This window comes from Citrus clementina, unplaced genomic scaffold, assembly GCF_000493195.1.
Source record: "Citrus clementina cultivar Clemenules unplaced genomic scaffold, Citrus_clementina_v1.0 scaffold_5, whole genome shotgun sequence".
In the NCBI taxonomy this organism is placed as follows: Eukaryota; Viridiplantae; Streptophyta; class Magnoliopsida; order Sapindales; family Rutaceae; genus Citrus; species Citrus x clementina.
In genome coordinates this window covers 1,198,784-1,224,743 of record NW_006262201.1, presented here as the reverse complement: position 1 = coordinate 1,224,743, position 25,960 = coordinate 1,198,784, and the positions used below count along the sequence as shown (strand labels likewise).

General features: G+C 32.2%; 4 protein-coding genes across 4 annotated transcripts; 2 read left to right on the top strand and 2 right to left on the bottom strand.

The window, feature by feature from the left end:
* The first annotated feature begins 9,816 nt into the window (after window positions 1-9,816).
* LOC112098569 (protein FAR-RED ELONGATED HYPOCOTYL 3-like) lies at window positions 9,817-10,728 on the top strand. Its single transcript, XM_024185192.1, has one exon. It carries the CDS (start codon window positions 9,817-9,819, stop codon window positions 10,726-10,728), a length of 912 nt encoding a protein of 303 aa, XP_024040960.1.
* Window positions 10,729-11,390: 662 nt separating this feature from the next.
* LOC112098567 lies at window positions 11,391-12,325 on the top strand. Its single transcript, XM_024185187.1, has 2 exons — window positions 11,391-12,137; window positions 12,236-12,325. The coding sequence occupies exons 1-2, from the start codon at window positions 11,391-11,393 to the stop codon at window positions 12,323-12,325; spliced, it is 837 nt and encodes a 278-aa protein (XP_024040955.1).
* Window positions 12,326-15,376: 3,051 nt separating this feature from the next.
* Window positions 15,377-18,285, bottom strand: LOC18040265. Its single transcript, XM_006431396.2, has 4 exons — window positions 18,017-18,285; window positions 16,652-16,873; window positions 16,092-16,526; window positions 15,377-15,771 (listed from the first exon to the last, which is right to left on the bottom strand). The coding sequence occupies exons 1-4, from the start codon at window positions 18,164-18,166 to the stop codon at window positions 15,625-15,627; spliced, it is 954 nt and encodes a 317-aa protein (XP_006431459.2). The 5' UTR covers window positions 18,167-18,285; the 3' UTR covers window positions 15,377-15,624.
* Window positions 18,286-23,651: 5,366 nt separating this feature from the next.
* Window positions 23,652-25,940, bottom strand: LOC112098404. The gene is made up of 5 exons (XM_024184665.1): window positions 25,773-25,940; window positions 25,317-25,427; window positions 25,048-25,230; window positions 24,359-24,799; window positions 23,652-24,017 (listed from the first exon to the last, which is right to left on the bottom strand). Exons 1-5 carry the CDS (start codon window positions 25,926-25,928, stop codon window positions 23,940-23,942), a joined length of 969 nt encoding a protein of 322 aa, XP_024040433.1. The 5' UTR covers window positions 25,929-25,940; the 3' UTR covers window positions 23,652-23,939.
* Window positions 25,941-25,960: the final 20 nt, after the last annotated feature.

Below are 25,960 nucleotides of genomic sequence, written 5' to 3'. Positions count from 1 at the left end.
ATTCAATTTCTTACTCTAAAGAAAGTAGGTTCTTACTTCAATTAGAGGGAATCAACTTGAAGATTCATATCTAGTGATCAAATTGTACTAGAACAATAGATCTTTCACACTGTAGCCGATGGATTGGTGCAGAAGGTTGATAATCCAGCTTACATCAATTGAAGAACTCAAGATTAAATTCTTCTTGGCTGGCTTTTATCATCCATCAATGAATGTATTTTGAGCTCTGTTTTTAATTGTAATAATTTATATGATGTATGGAAGTCTATTTAGAAGCAATTTGGAGCTCAATTCGAAGCTAAGATAATGCAATTTTGTTATGAGATGAATGTTCTTAGAAAAAATTCCATATCTATTGAAGAATATTGCTTGAAATTCACAATACTTGTCGATAAACTTGCATGTGCTAGTAGTCCTGTATCAGACAGAGATCTATTAATGCGAGTTTTGAATGGACTGAGGCCTGGATATTTGGATCTTGCTTTATTATTATTGCTAATAAAGTGACATAATATGATGCATATGCATTGTTTTTTATGCATAAGGCTATATTACAATAAAATCAAAATGCTAAATCAATATTTAATGCCGATTATAGAATGGTGAACTCTAACTATCCTCCAATTAGAGGTAATGGTAAAAGAGGAGGCTTTGGTTATAGGAGATACTAGGGACATTTTCATAATGGAAACAAGAATTAATCATAATTCTGGAAGAGGATTGTTTTATCATACATATCCCAAAGGCTTTCCCTTTGATGGTAATAACTTTGGCAGAGGACACTCACTAAAGATGCAATTTCACAAGTCAGCATCACATTCCAGACCTACTTTCAATATATCTCATGGTCAAAGTTTCATACCTAATAGAGATGGATTTGATGAAAGCATTCTTGGATGTCAGATTTGTCATAAATCTAGTCATAAAACTAATGCTTGTTGGCATAAGTACATTGAAAATTATATACCTCAATCAAGACACTTTGGTAGAGGAAGAAGATCTAAGTCTGCCTATAGGGCTAGCTTTGAGCCATATGCTTAAATCGCACCATATTTTCATGACTTTTATGCTACGAGTGGTTCCAGCTACTAGTTATCTAATATGAATTCCTTGCCTTTCTAGTCACCTGAAACATTCTCTGCAACTGGAGCTGCTTATCTTGCTAACTTTGAAAGCTTGCTGATGATGAGTGGTATCTTCACAGTGGAGCAACTCATCCTTAACAAATAACATGGCCAATATGCATATCAGAGAGTAGTTTAGTGGGCTATATCACCTTATCATTAGAAATGGACAGGGTTTGCTATAACTCATACTGGTGATGCATCTTTTTACTTTTAAAAGCTCAACTATTAAACAAATACATCCACATATAGCACTGAACGATATTCTACTTGTTCCTCCCATTACCAAAAATTTATTAAGCATTTCCAAACTTACATATGATAATAATTTGTCTGTTGAATTTCTTGGAAACATCTGTGATATGAAGGATTCTCTAAAAGGGGAAGTGCTTTTAAAAGGCATTGCAGAGAAAAGTTTACTCAGGTTGTTACTCAAACTGTCTTCATCATTTAAGTCATCACCATCATCCTTTCTTTCTCATATCATTTCAAATAAGCCATTGCCAGTGTGGTCTTGTTGTCATTTCAATTTTGTTACTGATGTTAATAATGCAGATTTGAAGTCTTGTTATCAATCTACTACTTCTCCTTATAAAACGTTAGTGAATAAAATTACTTTATTTCATACTAGACTTGGCTATCCAAATTAATATATTTTGAAGCATATTCTAAAAAAATGTTAAGTTTGCTTATTTTCTGGAAATCAAATACAACAAGCACTACAATATACTTGTGAAGTTTGTCAAACGGACAGGGTTCATAAACTTCATTTTCCATCAACTGCAACTAAAACTTCTAAAGTTCTAGAGCTGATTCACACAGACTTTTAAGTTCCCTTACCTACCTTTTCTAAAGATGGTTATCACTATTATATTAGTCTTGTTGAAGATTTCACTAGATACACCTAGATTTATCCTTTAAAGCTCAAGTTAGAAGCTCTAGATGTCTTTAAACTTTTTAAAATGCAAGTTTAAATTAGTTTCAAACAATCATTAAGATCTTTTAAAATTAGTTTCAAACAATCATTAAGATCTTTTACTGATTTTTGAATCAATCTGATATCATATTCGGACACTCATGTCCACACACACATCATCAAAATAGATTGGTTTAAAGGAAACATAGATACATTGTTGAAATGGGACTCACTTTATTGGCTCAATCTCAATTACCCTTCAAGTTTTAGTGGGATGATTTCCATATAGTTGTCTATCTTATCAATAGATTGCCCTCTGTTGTTCTCAACCTTTTATCTCTATGTGAGAAAATATTCCAACAAAAACTAACTATGACATACTCAAGTGTTTTAGTTGTACTTATTATCCTTATTTGAGAGACAATAATAAACAAAATTTAATTATCACTCTACCAAGTGTACTTTTCTTGGTTACAATCCATCACATAAGGGTATAAGTGTTTACATCCTTCAAGTCAACTTTATATAGCAAGACATTTCATTTTTTATAAATTTACAATTCCTTATTCCACTGCAATTTATTTTCCGTAGTTCAACTAAATCTACTTCTTCTTTATAATATTCATTTTCTCCTTAAAAAATATGTCACTCTCCACTTTACCAATAACAGCACCATTCATCCTAACTCTGCAAGTTCTGACAGTAGCATTTCAACTCACTTAGATATTCTTGCACAACAAGCAGCTGATCAACATTCACAGCAAATTACCTTCTCTACTTCTTCATCTCGAAACACATATTAGCCAAATTCTGCTCCTATTCAAACCTCACATCAGCCATTATCTGCTTCTGATAATGATTCATCATCGCCACACTCTCCACCTCATATAAACTCCAACATCCATCCTATGACCACTAGAAGAAAATCAAGTATCTTTAAAGCTAAAGTCTATACAGTTGTCCTTGCTCACAAAGAACCAAATTTAGTTTAGGAAGCTTTAATTGATTCCAAATAGATCAAAGCTATGCAAGATGAGTATGATGCTTTGATTTATAATGGCATATGGTCTTTAGCCTATCGACAGGCTTAAGGTTGTTGGCAATAAATGGATGTATAAAGTTAAACACAACATTGATATAAGTGTGGCTAAATATAAAGTTTGGCTAGTTGCTAAAGATTTTTAACAAGTTGCAGGGGTGAATTACTTTGAAATTTTTAGTCCACAGGTGAAACCAAACACTGTTAGAGTAGTTTTAAGTTTAGTAGTAATAAATAAGTGGAAAATAAGGCAAGTTGATGTCAACAATACATTTATCAATAGATAATTGACAGAGGAGTTCTATATGTCAGAACCAAAAGGCTTCATTGACAGTACAAAGCCCGATTTTATGTATAAATTGCATAAAACTCTATATGGAATCAACTTAGCTCCTAGAGCTTGGTATAATAAACTTAAAAGTTGCTTGCTGCACTGAGCATTTATCTACACTAGTTCTAATACATCTATGTTTTTAAGAAGGAGTCAAACCTTTATAATCCTTGTTCTTCTCTATATTGATGATATCTTGATTATAAGAACTAGCAGTGTAGAATTAGAAAGCTTTGCAGCTACATTTAGTAAAGCTTTTCTTTAAAAGATCTTAGAATCCTATCTTATTTTCTTGGGATTGAAGTATTGTATGATATAGGTTACATGTACTTATCACAGAGAAAGTATATTAAGGATTTATTGGCCAGGGTTGATATGATTGACTATAAGGGTAGACTTGAAATTGCAGAAAGTTGTTCAAGGAAAACTTACTTATTTTCTTAAAGATCCAACAAACTACAAAAGCATTGTTAGGGAATGCAATATCTGATTTTAACAAGGGTTGAAATTGCATTTGCGGTTAATAAGCTTAGTCACCTACATTATAACATCTCATGGCTTCTAAAAGGGTTTTAATATATTTGAAGGCCACTCAAGACTTTGGCTTGAAGTTCATCAAAGAAGACAATTTGAAGTTTACTAGCTTACAGATACTGATTGGACATGTGATTTGGATGACAAGAAATCAAAGAGTGCATATTGCATCTATCTAGGCAACAATATGATATCATGGTCTTCTAAGAAGCAGTCTGTCATAGATCGATCAAGTACAAAAAGTGAATATAGAGCCTTGGCATCATCTAGTGCAGAATTGATTTAGCTACTGTTCTTATTCACTGAGATTGGAATGTGTTGCATAGAAAGACCTACAATTTGGTGTGACAATATTAGTACAACTAAGCTAGCTAGGAACCATGTTTATCATTCAAGGATAAAGCATATTGAAATTGATATCCATTTTATCCGCAATAAAGTTCTTGTAGGAGAGCTTAGCATTCATTATGTACCAAGTGCATAACAAGTTGCAGATATTTGTTGTTAAGCAATAAAAAAAAGATTTGGAATATTCTCTTTCATTCATATAGTTAACTACTTAAGAGCCAAACTTAATGTTCATCCCTGTCCCTTGAGTTTGAGGAGGACTATAAGTAAGCTCGCTGTATAGAGAAGAAGGAGGAGGAGGAGGAGGAGGAGCTGATGTTTGAAATACAAGTGTGCAATCCAAGAGGGGGGGTGGGTGAATTGGTATTTTAAAAATTATCCTAACAAAACCACACAACAATCCAATCTAACGCCTTAATAAATTTGAAAGTAATAAATTCAATAAAAGCACAATAACAAATGAGTAAGAGAGAAGAGAAACAAACACACGAATTTTTACGTGGTTCGACAATCCCCGCCTACGTCCACGCCTCCAAGCAATCCAAGCTTGAGGATTTCACTATCCAAGCCTTCCAAGGCTTCAAATGTTTACAATTGACTTCAAGGTGTCAATGAACCTTTACAACAAAGAGATTATCTCCTAATCTCTTCACTCAAGTGTCTCACACACTCACAAATTTATGAGGAAATAAAAATTACAACAAAATTCTCTCAAAGAGTAGATATTCAAAATGAAAAACAAGAGATGATTCAATGTTTTATGATTTACGAATTGAGAGCTTAAGATATCTCGTGTGCTTTTTATTTTTTCTTGCTAGAGTGCTTGAAAATGAATTGAATTTGAGTTTATATAGTTTGAGCCCAAAAACTAGCCGTTATGTATTTTCTGATGATAACCAGCTTGCTGATTTCAGAATCTGGTTAGTCGCTTTTTGTTACCATTACAGTAAAAATTTGAATTTCAAAACATCCGGTATGCCGCTTACGAAATCCGGATAGTCATTTATACTCCAGAAGCTTATCACCCAGAATTCGGATAGCTGCTTATCATATCCGGTTAACCGCTTGCGACAGCAACTACTACAGTGAAATATTTTCTAAAATTACAGTTTAGCCTCAAAACTTTATAAAATTATATTATGGCCTAAAATGTTATGAAAATTTTCAAATAAGTCCAATTTCAGAATTTCTAAATAATATTTTGTCAATCTCAAAAATTTTTAAAATTATAGAATGACCCAAAATATTTAAATAATTTTAAATAGGTCCAAATCCGAAATTGAAAACAACATTTATTAAAATCAAGGATTATAAAATTCTTTCATTTTAGTCCACAACTTTAATTCCATAAAATCATTTTTTTTATTATAAAAACATAATTCATAAATCTTTGTTTAACTAACACATGTGGTTTGTTATCATCAAAATCAATATTTATAGCCATATAGGCTAACAATGACATCAAATGGTTGAAATCAAAGTGACAGCTCAGCTGCTAGCTCAACATAAGTTGTTAAAGTCTGTTACAATTTGTTACGTACATATGATGAAGTTTAGCATGCATTAATCATTTTAGTTAGTTATGAATTAGTTATAATAATGATGCTTAAGCATCATACATGAATTTAATTTAATTGTAAAATTGTTGTTAAGCAATTAAAAAAAAAGATCTGGAATATTCTCTAATATTTTCTGCAAACAAAACAGCTTTATCTTCATTTCTTTAAGTGCCTTGAGTTGGGAAAAACAAAAAGTGCAATCTTACTTTTTTCCTATAACACAATGGACAACCTTGAGTTGAGAATAATAAATTCAATGTCAAAACGTACCATTTATAAATCCAGATCCAGTTCACACTACATTTAAATTCTTAAGGTACTGAAACTCTCTCCATTACAACAATTTAACAAAAGGATAGTGATACTATTACACAAACAATATAAAATCATCATTCATATGAGAATTGACAAGGCTTAATAGCTAATCATCACATGACCGTATAAGTCACACCATCTGGATGAGAACATTTTATCTAAATTTTGCAAGCCTACCATTTTATAGTCCACGAAAATATGAGAGTAGAACTAACACTCTATTCAAAACAAAAACTATTTCAACAAAGAAAAAATAACAAAGACATGAAAGTAGCGAGTAAAATAGGACTTGTAATTTTGAACTTGTTATCACTGGGCTGGGCATGGTTCGCGAGATTGGCGACCATACGGAACCTTCTACGATAGCATAGTCAGATCTCCATCATTTCAGGCTTCCTCCGATGATTGCACAGATCTCCATGGATGCACCACATTGAAATCCTTCCGAGTTGAAAAATATTTCAATGTGTTTTTTTATTCAGCTGTTAAGAATGAATGAGAGAGGATTATTAGTTTTCTTCATCTTCTGTCCCACACGAATTTTCATAAAATATACTCCTCCAGATGCCAACACATCCATATCATATGCTAATGTGATGGTGTTGGCCAATTGATTTAGGACACATGTTCCATCATAGTAGTTTTTCTTTTTTTAAAATTGTCCTCAAAAGTCTAAAAGAGTGTCCTAATTTAAATTAAAAGAATGAGGGCTATTTTAAAAAAGTCGGATTGAAATGAATTAATTTTTAGAATTAAATTAAATTAGAAGTTTACTTGTTAATTTACTTATTTTACATTTTATTTATAAGTCTTATATTCTATTTATATAGGTAATGTTTTGTTTTACACTTAATGTTGATTTATAAATTTTATGTTAAATTTATATATCTTACGTTTAAATTACATTATTTATGTTTAACATTGAATATATTTACCGTAATTTTAATTACGGCATTATGGAGTGACCTAATTAATATAATGAACTTTTTTTGGCTCATTTTTAAGTTTACCAAAAGCCAAAGCTGTTTAAGAATGTCAAGACCGCAAAGCATTAGCATTTAATGACAAATTTATACTTTATTTGCTTCATATGAACAAATTCTCATAAACACTTAAACTTCACAACTACGGATCGATTTATACTTTTCAAGGAAAAAAAAAAAATTTTTAACGCCAACCACTTTGCTCAAGAAAAGAAAAAAATGGAAATTAAATTTTAACTGAAAAAACTTACCCCACAAGATGGCAAGGAAACCCAACAATTTAAATGTCAATAATCTGTTTGCAGGGGTTCGATAAGTGACGAAAGAATATGTGCACCATCTAAATTTCTTAGATTTTGTACCACGAGCAGTAGTGCATAGTAAATATTCACCTAGAAGCTAGGAATCAACACTGTTTTCGATGAAAGAATTGCCTCGTTGCATGGTAGATTCGACGACAAGGAGATGCCTTGGCTCTGTACTAACAACACCACATGTGCCTTATCTCGAAGCTCTTGTTAAGAATACTAGTAACTGGCTTGGCCACACCTTCAATTGATGATCTGCAACTGGCATGCAGTTTGAAAGAGATAAAAATGTCAAATAAGATAGATTTGCCAAGTTATGAGTATTGAAGAATCAATTGTCACATTCACAGCACTAAGATCAAGTTCTTTTAGGATGGTTAACAATTCTCAAATAGATTTCCATACATGGCTTCTCGAGAGTGCAAGATATAAATTTCCTTATAATTCAAGGGACAACAAATTGGCGAGAGCTTTAATATGAGAGCTTTAATATTTTTGACGTTATTTGACCAGAAAATGAAGAATCAAAGAGGTCTAGATATGATAAGCTCGATAGGTTGATGATTTTTTGTAGGATTAATTTAGAAGAATTGAAGTTAATTATTAAAAGAAAGATAAAGCCACTCAAGAATTACAAGGTCAAAAAGACCGCTGCTAGAGTTGATAGAACCTTGGAGGCAGCTATTTGAACGGTCAAGCTTGATGACATGACCAGTGTTCTCATTACGTTGAACGCCGTCCCATAAGCAGTAATCAATATTTCCTCCTCCTTCTGTCCTCCATGATTCTGTTTTAGGACGACATGGATCATACCAATCATAAGAAGTGTAAGTGTCAATGTTGAGGCTTTCTTTAAGTCTTCACTTTGTTAATATCCTACACGTTAGAAAAATTTATTTAGCTTTAATTATAATGTGAAAGCTGAAATTAGATAAATGTATGGACCCAGTTTAAGGCAATTAAAGTTGTGAAACGAATTTTTCTATGTATATCAATCCTATATAATTAAAATTTGGTTCCACAGTATAAGATGTTCCTTACTTACCTATTTTGTCATACAAACTCTTTTAGTTCATTAAATGGTGTCCATTTAAATGTGACACTTTTTTTTAATTATCCATGTAACCGTTTCAAAAATCAAATGAATTTAGAAAATAAAATCTTCTTATGATCTAAACTCCTATGAATTTTTAAGAAATTTGTCACATATCTTTAAGTGAGAATATATTTCATAACTTAACTATTTTTTTTTTTTTTGTGAAGCACATACATACCATAGAACATATCTAAAATAATTAATTATAATGTTTGCCTTCTACTCACTGAATCCAAGACCTTGATGTTCATTGTGTTGATTCTCGGTCACTGGTGAAAAGATGATGCTAGAGGTCGCATCCCTTACACAGTAAAAGGGTCAACTAATTTTTCTTTTTGGCATGATGTCACAAAGTCGATTACTCCATCAATGACCAATTGTTTCACATAAGTATTGGTTTGGGCTAGATGGAAGTTCTGTGTCTTGATTGATAATTTCAGTCCGATTGATTGATAATTTCAGTCCGAGTGGGATTATTGGCACCCCCCTAAATACCTCTTAACACCCCTTTAGTTATTTTACAATTACAACCTTTATTAAAATTACATAATAAGACAATTTCTAATTAAACCCCTACTCAAAATCAAATAATTTTTTCCCTTAAAAATTTCTTATACGGCATATTTTTGTTTAAGAGTTTTAAATTCTTTATACGGCATACGGTATAAACTCTCTTTTCTTTCTTAAACCCTAATCTAAGAGTTTCAAATTTAGGGCAAAGTATTCATGCAAACAGATGAGGATGATAATAAAAAAGTAAGTTTGCTATTAATTTATTGTTTTAGAATTATAATGACAAGGAGAGCGTTGAACAATGTTCAACAAATATCCCCTTAACAAATGTTAATTGTTTGGTTGATTATTGCTGAATAAATTGCTATTATTCGAGTTTTGTGTCTTGTATTAACTTATGTAATATCTTACAATGATTGTGAAGGAGGAAAGTTCTACCATAGTTGCCATTCTTGATAATAAAGTAGATGTTATGGATTACACTGCTGCATTCACTACTGAAGAGGTAAAACACTAAATAAATTTTCATACATATATTCTCTTTTCTTTGTATCATTAACTAATATATTATTGTCTTATTCATAGGTTTTCACCAGTAGAGAAGAGTTGATTCGATGGACGCATGATGTTGGGAAAAAAAATGGACTTGTGATTGTTATTAAAAGATCTGACGTGAATGTGATTGGAAGGAGACCAAGGATAATTTTTGCTTGTGAAAGAAGTGGTGCATATCCGAAAAGAAGTACCAGCATGTGTAAGCAGAACAACGACTTGGAAAAGAAGAAAAGACCGAATGCAATTGGAACAAAAAAGTGTGGCTGTCCATTTTTATTAAAGGGTCAAATGTTGGCGAATAATCAAGATTGGATGTTAAAAGTAATCTGTGGATTGCATAACCATCATTCTGCACAATATCTTGAGGGCCACTCATTTGCAGGTAGACTTACTAATGAAGAGGTTAGTATATTGGTTGATTTGTCTAAAAATAATGTTCGGCCAAAAGAGATATTACATACTTTAAAGACTAGGGATACATTTAATGTTACAACAATGAAGACAATTTATAATGCTCGGTATAAATATAAGGTTCGCGAATTGGGCGGACGGTCACAAATGCAACAGCTTATGAGTAAATTGCATGATCATAATTACATTGAGTGGCATCGGAGTGATGATGATACAAATTGTGTGAAAGACATATTTTGGGCACATCCTCTTACTTTTGATTTGTTAAAAGCTTTTCCAAGTGTTCTGATAATGGACTGCACTTATAAAGTCAATAAGTATAAGTTTTCGTTGTTGGAAATAGTTGGTGTCACATCGACTGCAATGACATTTAATGTTGGTTTTGCATATCTTGAGTCCGAGCGAGAAGATAACTATATTTGGGCATTAGAAAGATTGAAAACCATTATGCAAGATGATATATTACCAACTATGATTGTGACAGACAGAGAATTAGCTCTGATGAATGCCATTGAAAAGATATTTCCAAGTGCAACTAATTTACTTTGTAGATGGCATATTTCAAGAAATGTGTTAGCTAATTGTAAGAAGCTATTTGAGACTAATGAAAGATGGGAAGCCTTCAACAGCAGCTGGAATGTACTGGTGTTCTCAGCCACTGAGCAAGAGTACATACAACACTTGAGTATGTTTTAGAGTGATTATGCTAGATATCCAAAAGCACTTGTCTATGTAAAGCAAACATGGCTTGATAAGTATAAAGAAAAATTTATTGCAGCATGGACAGACTTTATTATGCATTTCGGAAATATGACAACCAACAGGTAAACAATATTTAGTTTTCAATGATTTTATAACTAAACTCAACACCATTTTTTTATATATCTTTTTATTTTTTTAATTTTTGTTGGTTTATTTTCAGGGCTGAGACTGCACATTCAAAATTAAAAAGGCAACTATGTTCATCCCAAGGAAACTTTGTAACGTTATGGACAAAACTTTATTCTTTGGTAGAGTTGCAACATACAGAAATTAAGGCATCATTTGAGAAGAGTTTGACTACTGTGCAACATAGTTTCACACCTTCAGTTTTTAAAGAATTAAGGGGATTAGTTGCTAGAAATGCATTAGATATGATACTAAGTGAGTCAAAAAGAGCTGATTTAATTGGTATAGATATTTCAGCATGTGGTTGTGTAGTTCGACACACTCATGGGCTACCGTGTGCACATGAAATTGGAGAGTATAAGCGTGAAGGTCGACCAATACCTTTAGATTCTGTACATTCGCATTGAAGGAAATTAGACCTTGTCTGCACCAGCTATGAAAAATCAGCAGAGTTGAGTTGTACCCCTAAAATGGAAATGATTATCAAGCGTTTTGAAGATTCAGATGGTTTCGGAAAAATGCAAATAAAAAGAAAACTGAAAGAGTTAACTGATCCATCCTCAACTTTTTTAATTGAGCCAACTATTAAAGATAAGACTCGAGGACGACCCTCCCAAAAGCTTGATAAATCTACCCGCCGAGATCCATCAAGATTTGAGTATGTAGTATCCGCACAGGATAATCATTCTCCAAACATTATGTCTTCAAGTACAACTACAAAAAAACCAAAAGGGCAACGAAAAATGAGTGTTTCTCAAACAAAAGCACCAAAGCATGCTTCTTATATTGATTCATTTCCATTTGGTTTGAGGCCTTATATTTGTGGTGTTAGAGATGTTGTTGCAGATGGTAATTGTGGTTTTCGGGCAGTGGCTGACCTAATAGGTATTGGTGAAGATAGCTGGGCACAAGTCAGGAAAGACTTAGTTTTTGAGTTGCAAAGTCACTTTAATGATTATAAAAGAGTCTTTGAATATGCTGGTAGAGCAGAGGAGGTACTTCATTCACTTTTATACTTTGAGAATAACCCAGGGAGAGAGTATTGGATGACCATGCCTGAAATTGGTCATATTATTGCTTCTAAATATAATGTGGTATTACTACATATATCAGATGTGCTGAATCTAACATTCCTTCCACTTAGATCTATTCCATTATCACGCTCCTCGCGTAAAATCATTGCTATTGGATTTGTTAATAGAAATCATTTCATAGAGGTATGTAAAAGTTTAGAAATTCAAATTATGCTGCAATATCTTAATTATTGGACTAATTTTTTTATGGCTTTTTTTTTTCCACGTGTTCATGCTTCCAGCTTCACCTATTCCTCCTATTGCGAATAGTTGGATCAAATATCATGAACCATGTGCAGAAGGCTGGGCAACACCATACAAAACTAATATAATTGCTTTTAAGGATTTGGTGTTTGAAGTTACCACACAAGAAACAATTGATCTAGCTAGTCAATGACAGTATTAGAAAATTTTGAACCATTTTAATAGTCATTTTATTCGTTTCATATTTTTAAAGAAAGACTTTGTATAAGCTGGAATTTTTTATTTTATTGTTACTCAAGATGACAACTTGTCTGTACTCTTTTTGTTTTTATTATTATTTTTTTAACATTTCCGAGTTTACTCCAACTACAAACTAATTTATGAATTATGATCTACATACTATAGATTTAAGTAATGCTACAATTGACTGTAAATATTAAAATATCAGCAGAAAAATGAAAAATAACTTGATTAAGAGATAAAATGAATAGTACCTGAAATTGAAATTCAGCATTTTAAAAATTAAGAAAGTTACTTTTTAATCTTATTTTCTGGTGAGGAATTATCGGCATATGCAACTCATCATCAACAAGCTTCAGGAAGAAACTGAGGCCCATGAGGGAAATTAAGAAAGAAGAAAGTAATTATGAAGCAAAGGACGAGCTGAACGAACATCAGAATTATTTTCCCACCGACATGTTTTCCAGTGCCCCAGTTGTCTTTCTCCACAAAGGCTCGCAGTCTTTCGAAGAATCCGTGATTCTGCATTTTCAGAAGCTTGTGCTCATCATCTTCATCAGTAAACCAAATTAGCACTTGGCCTTAGAATTACACGCATGGTAGCCAAGTGTTTGCGAGGTGTCATTATCAATTACAATGAGTTGTCATGCATTAGAGTAAAGTTTTGGCCATGTGGTGTTTCAATGATTTGCCACATTAAAGTAGAAGTTTCTGGAGCAAGATCCCTTTTCCTTTTTTTTTTCCTTTTCTTTCTTTCTTTTTCAATAGATGATTAATTGTTTCAAAATTCATAATAAGGTGCTTTCAAAAAAAAAATCACAATCAGCAGTCAAAAATTAAAACGGGGTTTATATTAATAAATTTAAACTAAGGGTATTTTTGTCATTAAAAGGGTGTTAAAAGAATTTTATAATATTGTTAAATATTTTAATGGGGTTAATAAAGAAAAGAGGTGTTGAGAGATATTTAGAGGGGTGCCAATAGTCTCACTCTTTCAGTCCATTGTTGATCCATTAACCTAGAGTCAAGTATTGGTCCTGGAGTGGCTAGATCGCTTGGCTCGCTAATCCAGTCACAAAGTAGATGTGGATTAATAGATCATTATTCAATGAAAACCCATAGGGTGCTTATTAGGAGTATTATTAGGGATGGGCATGGGTTACGGTGAATAAGATTTGTGAATATTCAATCTAACTCATTATTCAATAGATTGAGATAAAATCAATCTATCCCAATTAAATAAGCATGTTCAATCTAACCCTTAAATCATCAGGTTAGTTTGAATGTTAAATTAAAATTAAAAATTAAATAAAAAAGATATAAAACTTATTAAAATTAAATATAAATATATTATAACATGAAAATTTCATTCATTGGCTAGTGTTTGATAAAGAAAGATAAAAAACTAATTATATTAAAATTAAGAAAATTAGATTGGGCTAGATCGGGTCCATTAGTTTGGATTGGGCTTACTCACCCCTAATTATGATAACATATAAAATATTAATGCCCTTGAAATTAAGTGCATGCAAGACCATTTATGGATTCTCAATATGAGTAATTATATACATAATCACCCTTATGATGCATTTACTACACGAGAATTGGAATGGGTTGGAATCGAAATGCGCTGGAATCAGAATGAGGAATTGGAATTATAATTAGTTATTTACTTGAGTTGTAGGAATCAAAATCGAAACAAACTTTATTACCATTAAAATGTTTACTATGTCCTGAAATCATAATCGGAATGAATTAGATTATTACAAATTACTAAAAAGTCCTTAATTAACTTTTGTCATAATTATTATTAACGTTAAGAATTGATTATAATACTTTTATCATTAATAATAACAATAATAATAAATTTCTTATTTATGATAATATTACTATTATTAATAGATTTTAATAATGATGATTTTAATAAAAATAATAATAATTAAAATAATAAAGTCAATAATAATAATAATGACATTAATGATAGTAATAATAATAAATAATAATATTTAAAATTAAAATTAATAATAATATTATTACTACTACTACTATTATTATTAGAGGACTTATTTACAAATAATACAAAAGTTTTGGGTAATTTCATAATTTTATAGGGACTGAAATGAAAAAATGACAAAACTTGATTAAGGGCATTTTGGGAATTATGAAAATTCATTGGGGTAAAATGGATAGTTTAGGAATGGGAGATTGACTAGGAAATGAGAGATTGATTCTCAACCCCCGAGAATCAATCTTTCATTCCTCATTCTCAAATTGGGTGAATCCCACGATTCCGATTCCCGCCTCTGTTTTGCAATGTACGCGCTGTCAATGATTTTGATTCCCCAATCCGGAATGTATACATGCCATTAATATTATCTTGATAACATATAAATATCTGGCTTATGATCTTTATGTACTATTCAGATCAAATGAGTCTATAAAACTACGTCGACATCTCCCGTATATTATGGGTAAAATAGAAGACGCCCTTATTTTTCTTTAGGAGATATGCTGTGGAACACAATTATTTTGAGGATAATTTTCAAGAAAATAACACAATCATGAAATTGATAACTAATAACTAGAGAAATATGTGAGGTACATATAAATCTCTCCATTGTGGGGGGCTGGGGGCCGCTAATTTTGTTGGTAAAATTTGTAAGTAGAAAGCGATGGTTCTGTAGTTGAAACCCGCACATAAAATACTAGGAAAATTTATTGCAATTAGGTTAAATAATAATAATAATAATAATGATAATGATAATAATAAACTCACTTTTTAAAAAAGATTCACGTAGTGTACATTTACCCAAGACGATTAACCATGCCGATCAATAATTAATTAGCACATTAAAAGTTTCTAATTGGCATAATACAAGTTTCATGAATTTCAAGAATCTCAGATAACTTAACTCCATCGTTTAACCCCCTCAACGAGTTCTATAAATAAAAAGCTATTCAGCTAAATAATACATATGTATTTAGTTATAATCCAAATTACGGATATTTATCCAACTGGACTACAAAGTAATTGAAATTAATTGTAACAGCTATGGCTAAAACATGGACCCAATTAATGTGCTTTTATGGTCAAAATTGATATCTATAATTATAGTCAACTCGAATCTGAATCAAATGCACAAATGGGAGCAAATGCCTCCTCTAGGCTCTAACCATGAAACAATAATCAAATTGTCAGACTCCTACGAGCATATGGACCATCAGTCCTACGAGCATATGGACCTTGTCTCTTAGAATCATCATTGGTCACTACCGCCAACATAGGCATGCTGCCGTTTGCTTCCGGATCCTCATTGCGATTGGTATTTGGCACCTAAAAAGATGCAAACTAACAAAGATTTGATATCTGTACTCATTTGGCCATACATAAAGGATTTCTAAATCTACAGAGGCACCCGAGCATTATACATTCAAATTATTAGAGCAATCCTTTAGAGACCTCATATGACTAAATGATTGACTGACACAATGCAATCTCACAATCTTTGTATTTCCTTCTTTCCACAATATTGCAAAAGCTTACCGTCTAATGTAGTTTCTTTATATTTGTAGGAATTCATAGTCATAGAGGTAATAAGTTATGCGAATTCACCAAGTGCAGCTTGATGATTACAATTATGTCCACAATCATACCTGATTATCAGCAGCTGGATTGTCGAGGCCTGGCAAATCAGTAACTTCCCCATCATATTTGAAAGTAAACACAGCAGCAACTATAGCAAAGACTAGTGGGAAAACAGATGCATTAAAACTGTTCTTGACACCTAATTCCGCCAGAATAAAATAAATGAGCGTAACAATCAACTGGACCACAGAGAAAGAAATTTCCAACACCACACGTAGCAGCTTCTGAATATGCATTCTGGCTGCAGCAGCTCTGATTCTTCTCATGATACAAGTAGGCATACTCATAGTAATAGCGAAACCAAATGCTGACAATAGAAATGCAGCGAGAAGGATGCTCCTCTTACTTTTCCCAAATATATCCAGTAAAAATGATGCTGCTTCCAACACAAGATAAAACATCGCAAGTGCACGTTTCTCATATCTACCAAGTAACTCACAAATCTGTAATATACAAAGAATGCAATTATACATTCCCATCAATGAAATTGTATTGGCATTCATTAAGTGAAAAATATTAAGCTTAGAAATTGGAGGCCAATTGTATGCAAAACTTAGAAACTTCTTACCTTGATACATGAGCAATTTTCTAATATCAAAGAAGCAGGAACAGTTAAATTTACATCATGGCCATTGACGGTGGATTCAACATCATCAACGGGTTCGTGAAATCTTCTAGCTTCGATGCCAGCCTCAGGCCCAATGTACTCACTTGATGGCACATCTTCACCCAGACTTTCAGTAAAGTGAAGTACGGCTTCCACAACAACAGATGAAGCTCTACCTTGTTCCTGTAACACACAGACAGCCTTTAGTCCGGTACCGAAAATTCAATTTCTTAATCAGTTTGTACTATTAATCTTTACTGTCCACACTGCATTTAAAATTCTTGAGTGTTGATTTTAAAGATCCCCATTAGCCTCAATGAAATTAGGCAAAGAACTAAATAAGTAATACTAAATTGCTACTAATTAGTAATTAGGGAAAATAACATGAATACGCTATATGTTTGTAACTGGCAGAGGTGGAAGTGTACGGAAAATATTCAGATAATATAATAACAATTAAGGGTGCATTTGGATGTATTTTACAAAACAATTTTCTGCTTTCAAAAACACAAAAAAAGGCTAAAAAACGTGTTTGGTGCACCAGTTTTTAAAAGAAATTTTTAAAATAAAAAAATCAGGTTTTCCAACACTTATCAGATAAAATCAGAGAACACTAATTTATTGTTTTCTTCTATTTTATAAAACACCCGACATAAACCGCTAAAATAAAAATAACAAAAAAAAATTCTTTTTTCTTTTGTTTTATTGACTGCAAATTCCTTCTTCTTTTTCAATCATTTTTTTTAAATTTTTATTCACTAATCCTCTTTTACCTTTTCTATCATAACTCAACAAGATCCTTCACGGGAGATTCTTTAAAAAGAAACCAATACTAAATTTTCTCACAATCTCAATAATAGAGATTCTCTGCATCTATCTCAACAGTGAAATTTTTCACCTATAAAAATTCCCGCACAAATCAAGTGGATCTGTACACTTCAATTGCGGCCAAATCTCTCCACTTTTCTTCATCTACCAATCCCAAATAGTAGTAAGAAATTTTACTACAATTTCTCCATTTTCCATTTTAATTTAAAAATGCCACCAACGCATTTTCCATTTTTAAAATTACTGATTTTGAAAACATTATATTCATTCTCAATTATTATTTAAAAAAAATATTTTTTTATCACTCCATTTTCGTTTTCTCAAACGCAAAAGATGCTGATATTTCATTTGCTTCTTCATATGAATGGTTCTTATTAGGGCAAAGAACTAAATAAGTAATACTAGATTGCTACTAATTAGTAATTAGAGAAAATAACATGAACAAGCTAACCTAAATTAACTTGAATCATGAGTAACTAACAAAAAGGGAACATGGACCGGTAATTTGGGATTGTTAGCCTCAGCGTCGAGGTCCGCGGTCCTACGGAAGCTTCTACGGCGTTTCGTGAGGAAGCGAATTGCATTGCCGGCAGATCTCCATTTTCTCGAGGCTTTCAAATTCAATAACTCCTCCATTTTTACCCCCATTCAGCTGTATGGATTTTTTGACCTTTCTCCCTAAAAAACTGATTTATCCTTCTGGCCAGCCAAGACAAGTAAGCGTCCGTACACACTGAAGAGGACATCACTCTCCTTATCCTGGTGGCCGTTTGGGCGACCCACTCACTCATGTAGAAAATTGTATATGTTGCCATGTGTCGTTACTCGCTTTTTAAATAAAATTTTATTATTTATTTAATAAATTATATTAATATTTAAATTTTTTTAAAAATTATTTTAATTAAAATTATTTAAATAAGAAATGATTCTCTCTTTCTAATTTTATAGAGTTATTTTCTTCCCTTTTAATTTATATTTTATATTTAAAAAAAGAAAGAGAAACATTTTAATTATCACTTATTTTTTTAAAAAAAAAATATTTATTTAATTAAAATAATATTAACTTATTAGCGACTAACAAGGAGTTGTTTAGAGAAACTACATTTTAATAAATTCCCTTTACCTTTCCCTTATAAAATAGCCTTTTATCATGTAATTTAAATTCCTTTTGGTTTCTATTTCATTTTTAAGAAAATTATTAATAATCCACTTAATTTATCATGTTATAAAAAATATTATAAAAATTTAAATTTATTTAATTTTACGATGCATTTTACAAAACAATCTTTTGTTCCCAGTTGCGGCCAAATCTCTCCACCTTTCTTCATCTACCAATCCCAAATAGTAGAAATTCACTACTATTTCTACATTTTCCATTTTTCTGTTTTAGAAAATTTATTTTAAAAAATGCTACCAACGCATTTTCCTTTCCATTTTTAAAATTACTGTTTTAAAAACACTATTTTCATTCTTAATTATTATTTTCAAAAAAGCACCATTTTTTATTACTCAATTTTCATTTTCACAAAAGCCAAAGATGCTGACATTTCATTTGCTTCGTCATATGAACAGATTCTCAGCGTATGCATAAAACATATGCTGACAGAATTTACCTTTGAGCCATAAAATGCAACATTTAAATTTTACAAATACTGCTTTTTTTTACTTCTGAAAAAGAGTTCTTTACACTAAATTGATGCCAAGCACTCTGCCCAGAAAGGAAAATCGTAACAGAAAAAACCTAGCCCACATGAAGGGAAGGAAACCTAGCAATTTAAATGCCACCGATCTGTCTGCAGGGGGTCCATAAGCAATGATAGAATGTGTGCACCATCTCAGCTTCTCAGATTTTGCACCATAAGCAGTTGTGTCCAGTGCATACTCACCAAGAACCCTCCATCTCTGTTTTCAGTGCCAAGAATTGCCTTGCAGGTAGATTCAACAGCAAAAAGATGCTTAGCGTTGTACCAACAGCTGCAAACAAACGACACATACAAAATAAAGAACAGATAACACAAGCTCTAAAAGAATTATTCCTAATGGATATAGAACCAAACGACAGAGCAACCATGTAAACATGTAGGTTAACCTCAAAGCAAACCAGTATAAAAAGCAAAGTGGCCAGATCTAATGCGAATCTCTCAAGGTTTGTCCAGTTATCAACAGCAAGGAGTTGCTTTAAAACATCTAGAGGCACTTGTTTATTCTGTGGACTAAAATGATGAATTCAAAACCTGGGTTAGCTAAACGGCAGCGTTTCAGCATGCTAATAAGCCCAGACTTCCACGAGCTAAACATGTGACTTACTGAAGATCAAATCGGCAAGAGACAGGCGTTTTGGCTGTGGTTTAAGTGAAGCGTGTGAGCAAGCACGTGAGGATGGAATCAAGTTAGTTAAGAAGCTGTTATCCAGGTGGCATCAATCTGTGCAGTCTGGGTTTCATACAAGCTAATATATAAGCTGATCAACAGAGCAGCTTCATAATCAATCGAAGAGCATTCTAGAGAGAGTTATAAGAGAGAGAAATTGTCATCTTGTTCTTTTTAATCAACTTTTTTGTAGCTCTGTAACATTCACAGGAATCATCAATAAATCTCATTCTGGTGACTTCTCCCGTGGATGTAGATTGTGCTCTCTTGCACAATTGAACCACGTAAATCTGTCTTTGTTTTGATTGTGTGATTGCTTCTTGTTGCTGGATTAGTCTTGTGTCTTGATCTTTGTTAAATCTCATTTATAATTGTTGTTAATCATTGAATTATCAAGGCTGTTGAAATTGGTTCTTAAGCATCTTGCTAGTGAACTATAAAGCATTCAATTCACTACATATTCCCTTCATATTGTGAATTGCGATCGCCAAGGCAGCCACTGGATGCATCAGAATCTTGCTCCTCTCCCCATAAGCTTTACAGTGAAGTTGCAAACCCAAATGGATATTTTATAAATGTATTTAACAATTCTTTTCAGTATGTCCATGATATTAAATCCAAACAAGAAATCAAACCTAGAACTACAGGTTGCAGTTAATTGTTTAATTTGGCGACGCTGCTAGACTACCTCTAGGATATAAATAAACCCAAAAGGATGATCAGAAGCTTTCAAGACTGTATGATGTTATAATGAGGAGAAGGAAGTTACCTAGAAGTTTGCAGTGGCCTCTTTACAAATGGATGCTCCATTAGTTGAGCTGCAGTAGGCCAATCATTTGGGTTAACGTGTAAGATGTTCCTTGCGTATCTGTTTTCCCATAGAATACCTTCTGGTTCATTGAATGGTGTCTAATGTCTTTGTTAAGTATGTAACCATTTTTCTTTTAAGTATCCATGTAACCATTTTCAAAATCAAATGAATCTATGTGATTAATTTAATAAGAAAATAAATCTTCTGATGATAATATATTTTATAAATTAACTATTTTTCATTTCATATGAACCACATGTACCATAGAATGTATCTTGAAAAATTATAATGCATGTCTTCTACTCATTGAATCTAAGATCTTAATGTTTTAAGTATTGGGTTAGACTTGATCACTGGTGATAACTAAGATGGTGCTGGAAGTCCCAACCCTTACAAGGCCTTTAGTTACTAAATGAGTCTGCTAAATTTTTTGATATCATCTGACAAATAATTGTGATTACTCCATAAACAACCAATTATCTCACATAACTATATCTTAATGCCAGTATGTATTGAGTTGTCATTGTGGATTTGGCTATGCACCTTAAACGGAGTTTAAGGCTTCGTTTGGTATAACTTTTCATACAAAATTTTTTTAAGTAGAGCTTTTGTTAGTAGAGTTTTTGCAAGTGGAGGTTTTAACAAAAATAAAAAATTGGTTGTTTAATTGTCAATGAGAGCTTTTATTAATAATTATAAAATTAATTAATATGTAAATTATTTAACGTCATGTTATGAAAGGAATCAAATAAGATTATTAAATTAGTAAGGATATTTTAGATATTTTAACATTTTAAGAAAACTTCTCAACCTATACACCAAAAGGACTAAAATTTAAGTTTTTGCTAGTAGAAATAAAATAACTTATTTAGTTTTCAAAAGCTCTACTCAAAAAAAAAAAAGCAACAGTAAAAATTTTGAAAAGAGATTATGAGATTGAATAAACATTTATAACTATTAGATAAAATATATCAAATAGACACTTACTATTATTTGAATATAGGTGGCATTATTGGTTTGGGCTAGTAGGAAGTCGGTGCCTTGATTGATAATGTCGGTTCACAGTTGATCCATTAACCTAGAGTCAAATATTAATCCTAGAGTTGCTTGATCAATTTGGGTCGGTTGATCCAGATGTGGATTAACATATCACTATTCAATTAAACCCATAGTGAGTTTATCAGGATTATGATTGCATATAAAATATTAATGCCCTCCAAATTAAGTGCATGCAAGACTAATTGGACCATTTATAGATTCTCAATAGGAGTAATTATTTACATAATAACACATAAGATAATCTTGATTGCACATAAATATATGGCTTGTGATCTTTTTGTAGCATTCAAATTAAATTACTCCATAAGTCTATCTGGGAAATATGTTGTGGAACACAATAATTTTGAAAGATAATTTTCAAGAAAATAACTTAATCACGAATTTGATAACTGGTAACTAAAGAAATATGTAAAGCACATAAATCTCTCCATTGTGGGGGCTGCTAATTTTGTTGCTAAACTTTTTCAGTAGAAAACGATAATTCTATAGTCCCTCTGTGATGCTATAACTTTTTTTTTTCAGTATCAATAATGTCATAAATATATACCATTAAATTTAATCAACGATGAACATTATTTTTATTAATAAAAAATTTTAATTATTTCTAAAACTATATAATTAATTGACAAATGGTTAAAGAGTTATTTTAAATTTATTAAAAAAAAAGGAAAAAAAGATAAGTTAAAATACAATATGTGAAATTCTTTTATTTGAAATTGGATTCTTCACAACCGTTGTTTATTCTATAACATTTTTTTACTAATCTAAATTGATGTTGTTATTCTAATCGATTTAATAATAATTCTTTGTAAATTTGAGTTCTATACTTCTATTGTCAAATTGGATTACTTTTTAAAAAGTGAATGAGAAAGTGGCAGAGAACGTGGGTGTACAATGCGTTATCTATGATTATATTTCAGGTACTTAACTTCTATCTAAGACTAAACCCTAAATATAATACTTGCATTTGATTAGCCGAGCACAACCCACCGGCAACTTTGGTTGTTGAATTTGGGTGAAAGATTTATGTTGATAAAGAAGTCCTAATTATTAATAATACTAATAATAATTGAAGTGAAAAACATAATTTGGTTGCTGTTATTCTCTAATGGCGGACAAAGAGTCATCAAAAGTCAGTCTTCCACTGCCCCCACCTATCTCTGTATTTTGTCAGAAAAATATTAAATTTTCTGTTTGTGCTTCTGCTTTTTTGTTATTTATTTATTTATTTTTATTACACATGGGCCCATTTGGTTCAGATGAATCTTCAACCACAAGAAAATAATAATCCAATGTACATCTACTAGCACATGAACATAGCTAGTGGGATGTCCTATTGATTGCATGGTGACGTTAATTGATTATTTGAACTAGTTTCTGGAGGCGAAATGCAAAACTTCTGGTAAAAGCTGCATTTGCAGGAACAAAAGCTACATTTGCAGTGAATTTGGTCACCGGAGGTTGGATGATTATGATTAAAACATACAAATCTAAGGGTCTATTATTACCCTACTATTAATGCTTTAAAGTTAATAATAATAATAAAATCCTTATGTTAAATAATAATAATAATAACAATGATAATGATAAAATCACTTTTCAAAAAGATTCATATCATATAGTGTACCTTTTACCCAAGATAATTGACCATACCGATCAATAGTTAATTGGCACATCAAAAGTTTCTTCTGTGACCCAATCAAAACAGCTTCATTTATTCTAATTGGCATAATAAAAGTTTCATGAATTTCATCAAATGACTTGGACACCAAAATACTAACACCATCATTTAATACCCTCAACAAGCTCCATAAACAAAAAGTTACTCAGAGAAGATAATGCATATATATTGAGTAGGTATAATCCAAATTACATGTATTTATCCAACTCGAATACAAAGTAATTGAAATTGTAACACCTAAGACCAAAACTTGAATCTGAATCAAATGAGCAAATGGGGGCAAATGCCTCCTCTAGGTCCTAACCATGAAACAAAAATCAAATTGTGAGACTTCTAAAATAAACCAGTGAAACATTACTCACAAACTCATCTATTAACATATATAAAGCTTTCGGTACTGAAAAGAGAGTTTGTGTAAATAGTGTGAGAGAAAGAGTAAGCCTGAAGGCAGAGTGAAGAACAAGCATATGGACCTCGTTTCTCAGAATCATCTTCATTAATCATCGGAAGTCTGCCAGCATAGGCATGCAGCCGTTTGCTTCTGGATCCTCATTGCCAGTAATATTTGGCATATGAACCTAAAAAGGTGCAAACTATCAAAGATTTGATATCTGTACTGATTTGGCCATACTGCCACAACAATCGTTAATTACATAGAGGATTTCCAAATCTACAGAGGCACCCCAGCATTATGCATACAAATTATTAAAGCAATCTTTTATAGACCTCACAATCTTTATATTGACTTACACAATGCAATCTCACAATCTTTATATTTCCTTCTTTCCACAATATTGCAAAAGCATACAGTCTCATGCAGTTTTCTCTATATTTGTAGGAATTCATAGTCATAGAGGTGATAAGTTATGCGAATTCACCAAGTGCAGCTTGATGATTACAATTGTGCTCACAATCATACCTGATTACCAGCAGCTAGGGCCACAAGCGCACTGTCGAGGCCCGATTCAGAAACTTCCCCATCATATTTGAAAGTAAACACAGCAGCAATTATAGCAAAGACCAGTGGGAAAACAGATGTATTGAAATTGTTCTTGACACCCAATTCCGCCAGAATAAAATAAATAAGCGTAACAATCAACTGGACCAAAGAGAAAGACATTTCCAACAACATAAGTAGTCGCTTCTGTAAATGCATTCTGGTTGCAGCTATGTTTCTTCTCACGGTCCAAGAATGCGTACTCATAGTAATAGCAAAACCAAATGCTGACAATAGAAATGCAGCAAGAAGGATCCTCCTCTTACTTTTCCCAAATATATCCAGTAAAAAGGATGCTGCTTCCAACACAAGATAAAACACAGCAAGTGCACGTTTCTTATATTTACCAAGTAGCTCACAAATCTGTAATATACAAAGAATGCAGTTATACATCTCAATCAATGGAATTGTATTGTCATTCATTAAGTTACAAATTTTAAACTCAGAAATTGGAGGCCAATTGTATGCAAAACTTTAATATTCTTACCTCGATGTATCCAAATACAAACAGAAAACTGGATACTCGAGCGATTTTCAAATAACAAAAGAGCATATTTTGATATTTGAAAATTGAAATGAGGAATAAAAGTTTCAGTATAAATTATCATTACCTCAAGGCCATTGACGGTGGATCCAACGTCATCAACGGGGGGTTCTTGAAGTATTCCGGCTTCGGTGGCAGCCTCGGTCACAACGTATTCACTTGATGGCACATCTTCATTTGAACGCAGACTCAGATTTTCTGTACAGTGAAGTACCACTTTCAGAACGACAGGTGAAAGTCTAACTTGTTCCTGTAACACACAGACGGCATTTAGTTCGGTGTCCTAAATTCAATTTTAAGTGAGGTTACAAAAGTTTCAGTATCAATTATCATTACATCAAGGCCACCGATTGTGGATCCAACATCATCAATGGGTTCTTGAAATCTTCTAGCTTCAGTGCCAGCCCCAGTCACAATGCATTCACTTGATGGCACATCTTCATTTGACTGCAGGCTCAGATTTTCAGTAAAGTGAAAGTACAGCTTTTGAACAACATATATAGAAAACTCTAACTTGTTCCTATATAACACACAGAAAGCCTTTAGTTTGGTATCGTAAATTCAATCATTTAGTACTATTCACCTTTACTCTTGACTCTGCATTTAAATTCTTGAGTGTTGATTTTAAAGTTTCCCATTAGGCATTAACCCCAACGCAATTAGGCAAAGAACTAAATAAGTGAATACAAAAATTACTTATATAATTTAAATAAATCAATAAAGCTAACCCAAATTAACTTGAATCATAAGTTAACTAATAATTAAAAAAAATAAATAAAAGGGATAATTCACCTGTAATTTGAGATGCTCGTCGAGACCAGCGAGCTTATGGAAGCTTCTACGGCCATTGCAGGCAGATCTCCATCGTCTCAAGGTCTTCTCCGACCCAATTTTCTGACCATCATCGAAGTCCTTCGAATTCAATAACTCGCTCAATTGTTTTCTCATTGCGCTGTTAAAAATTTTTCTTCTCTCTCTGT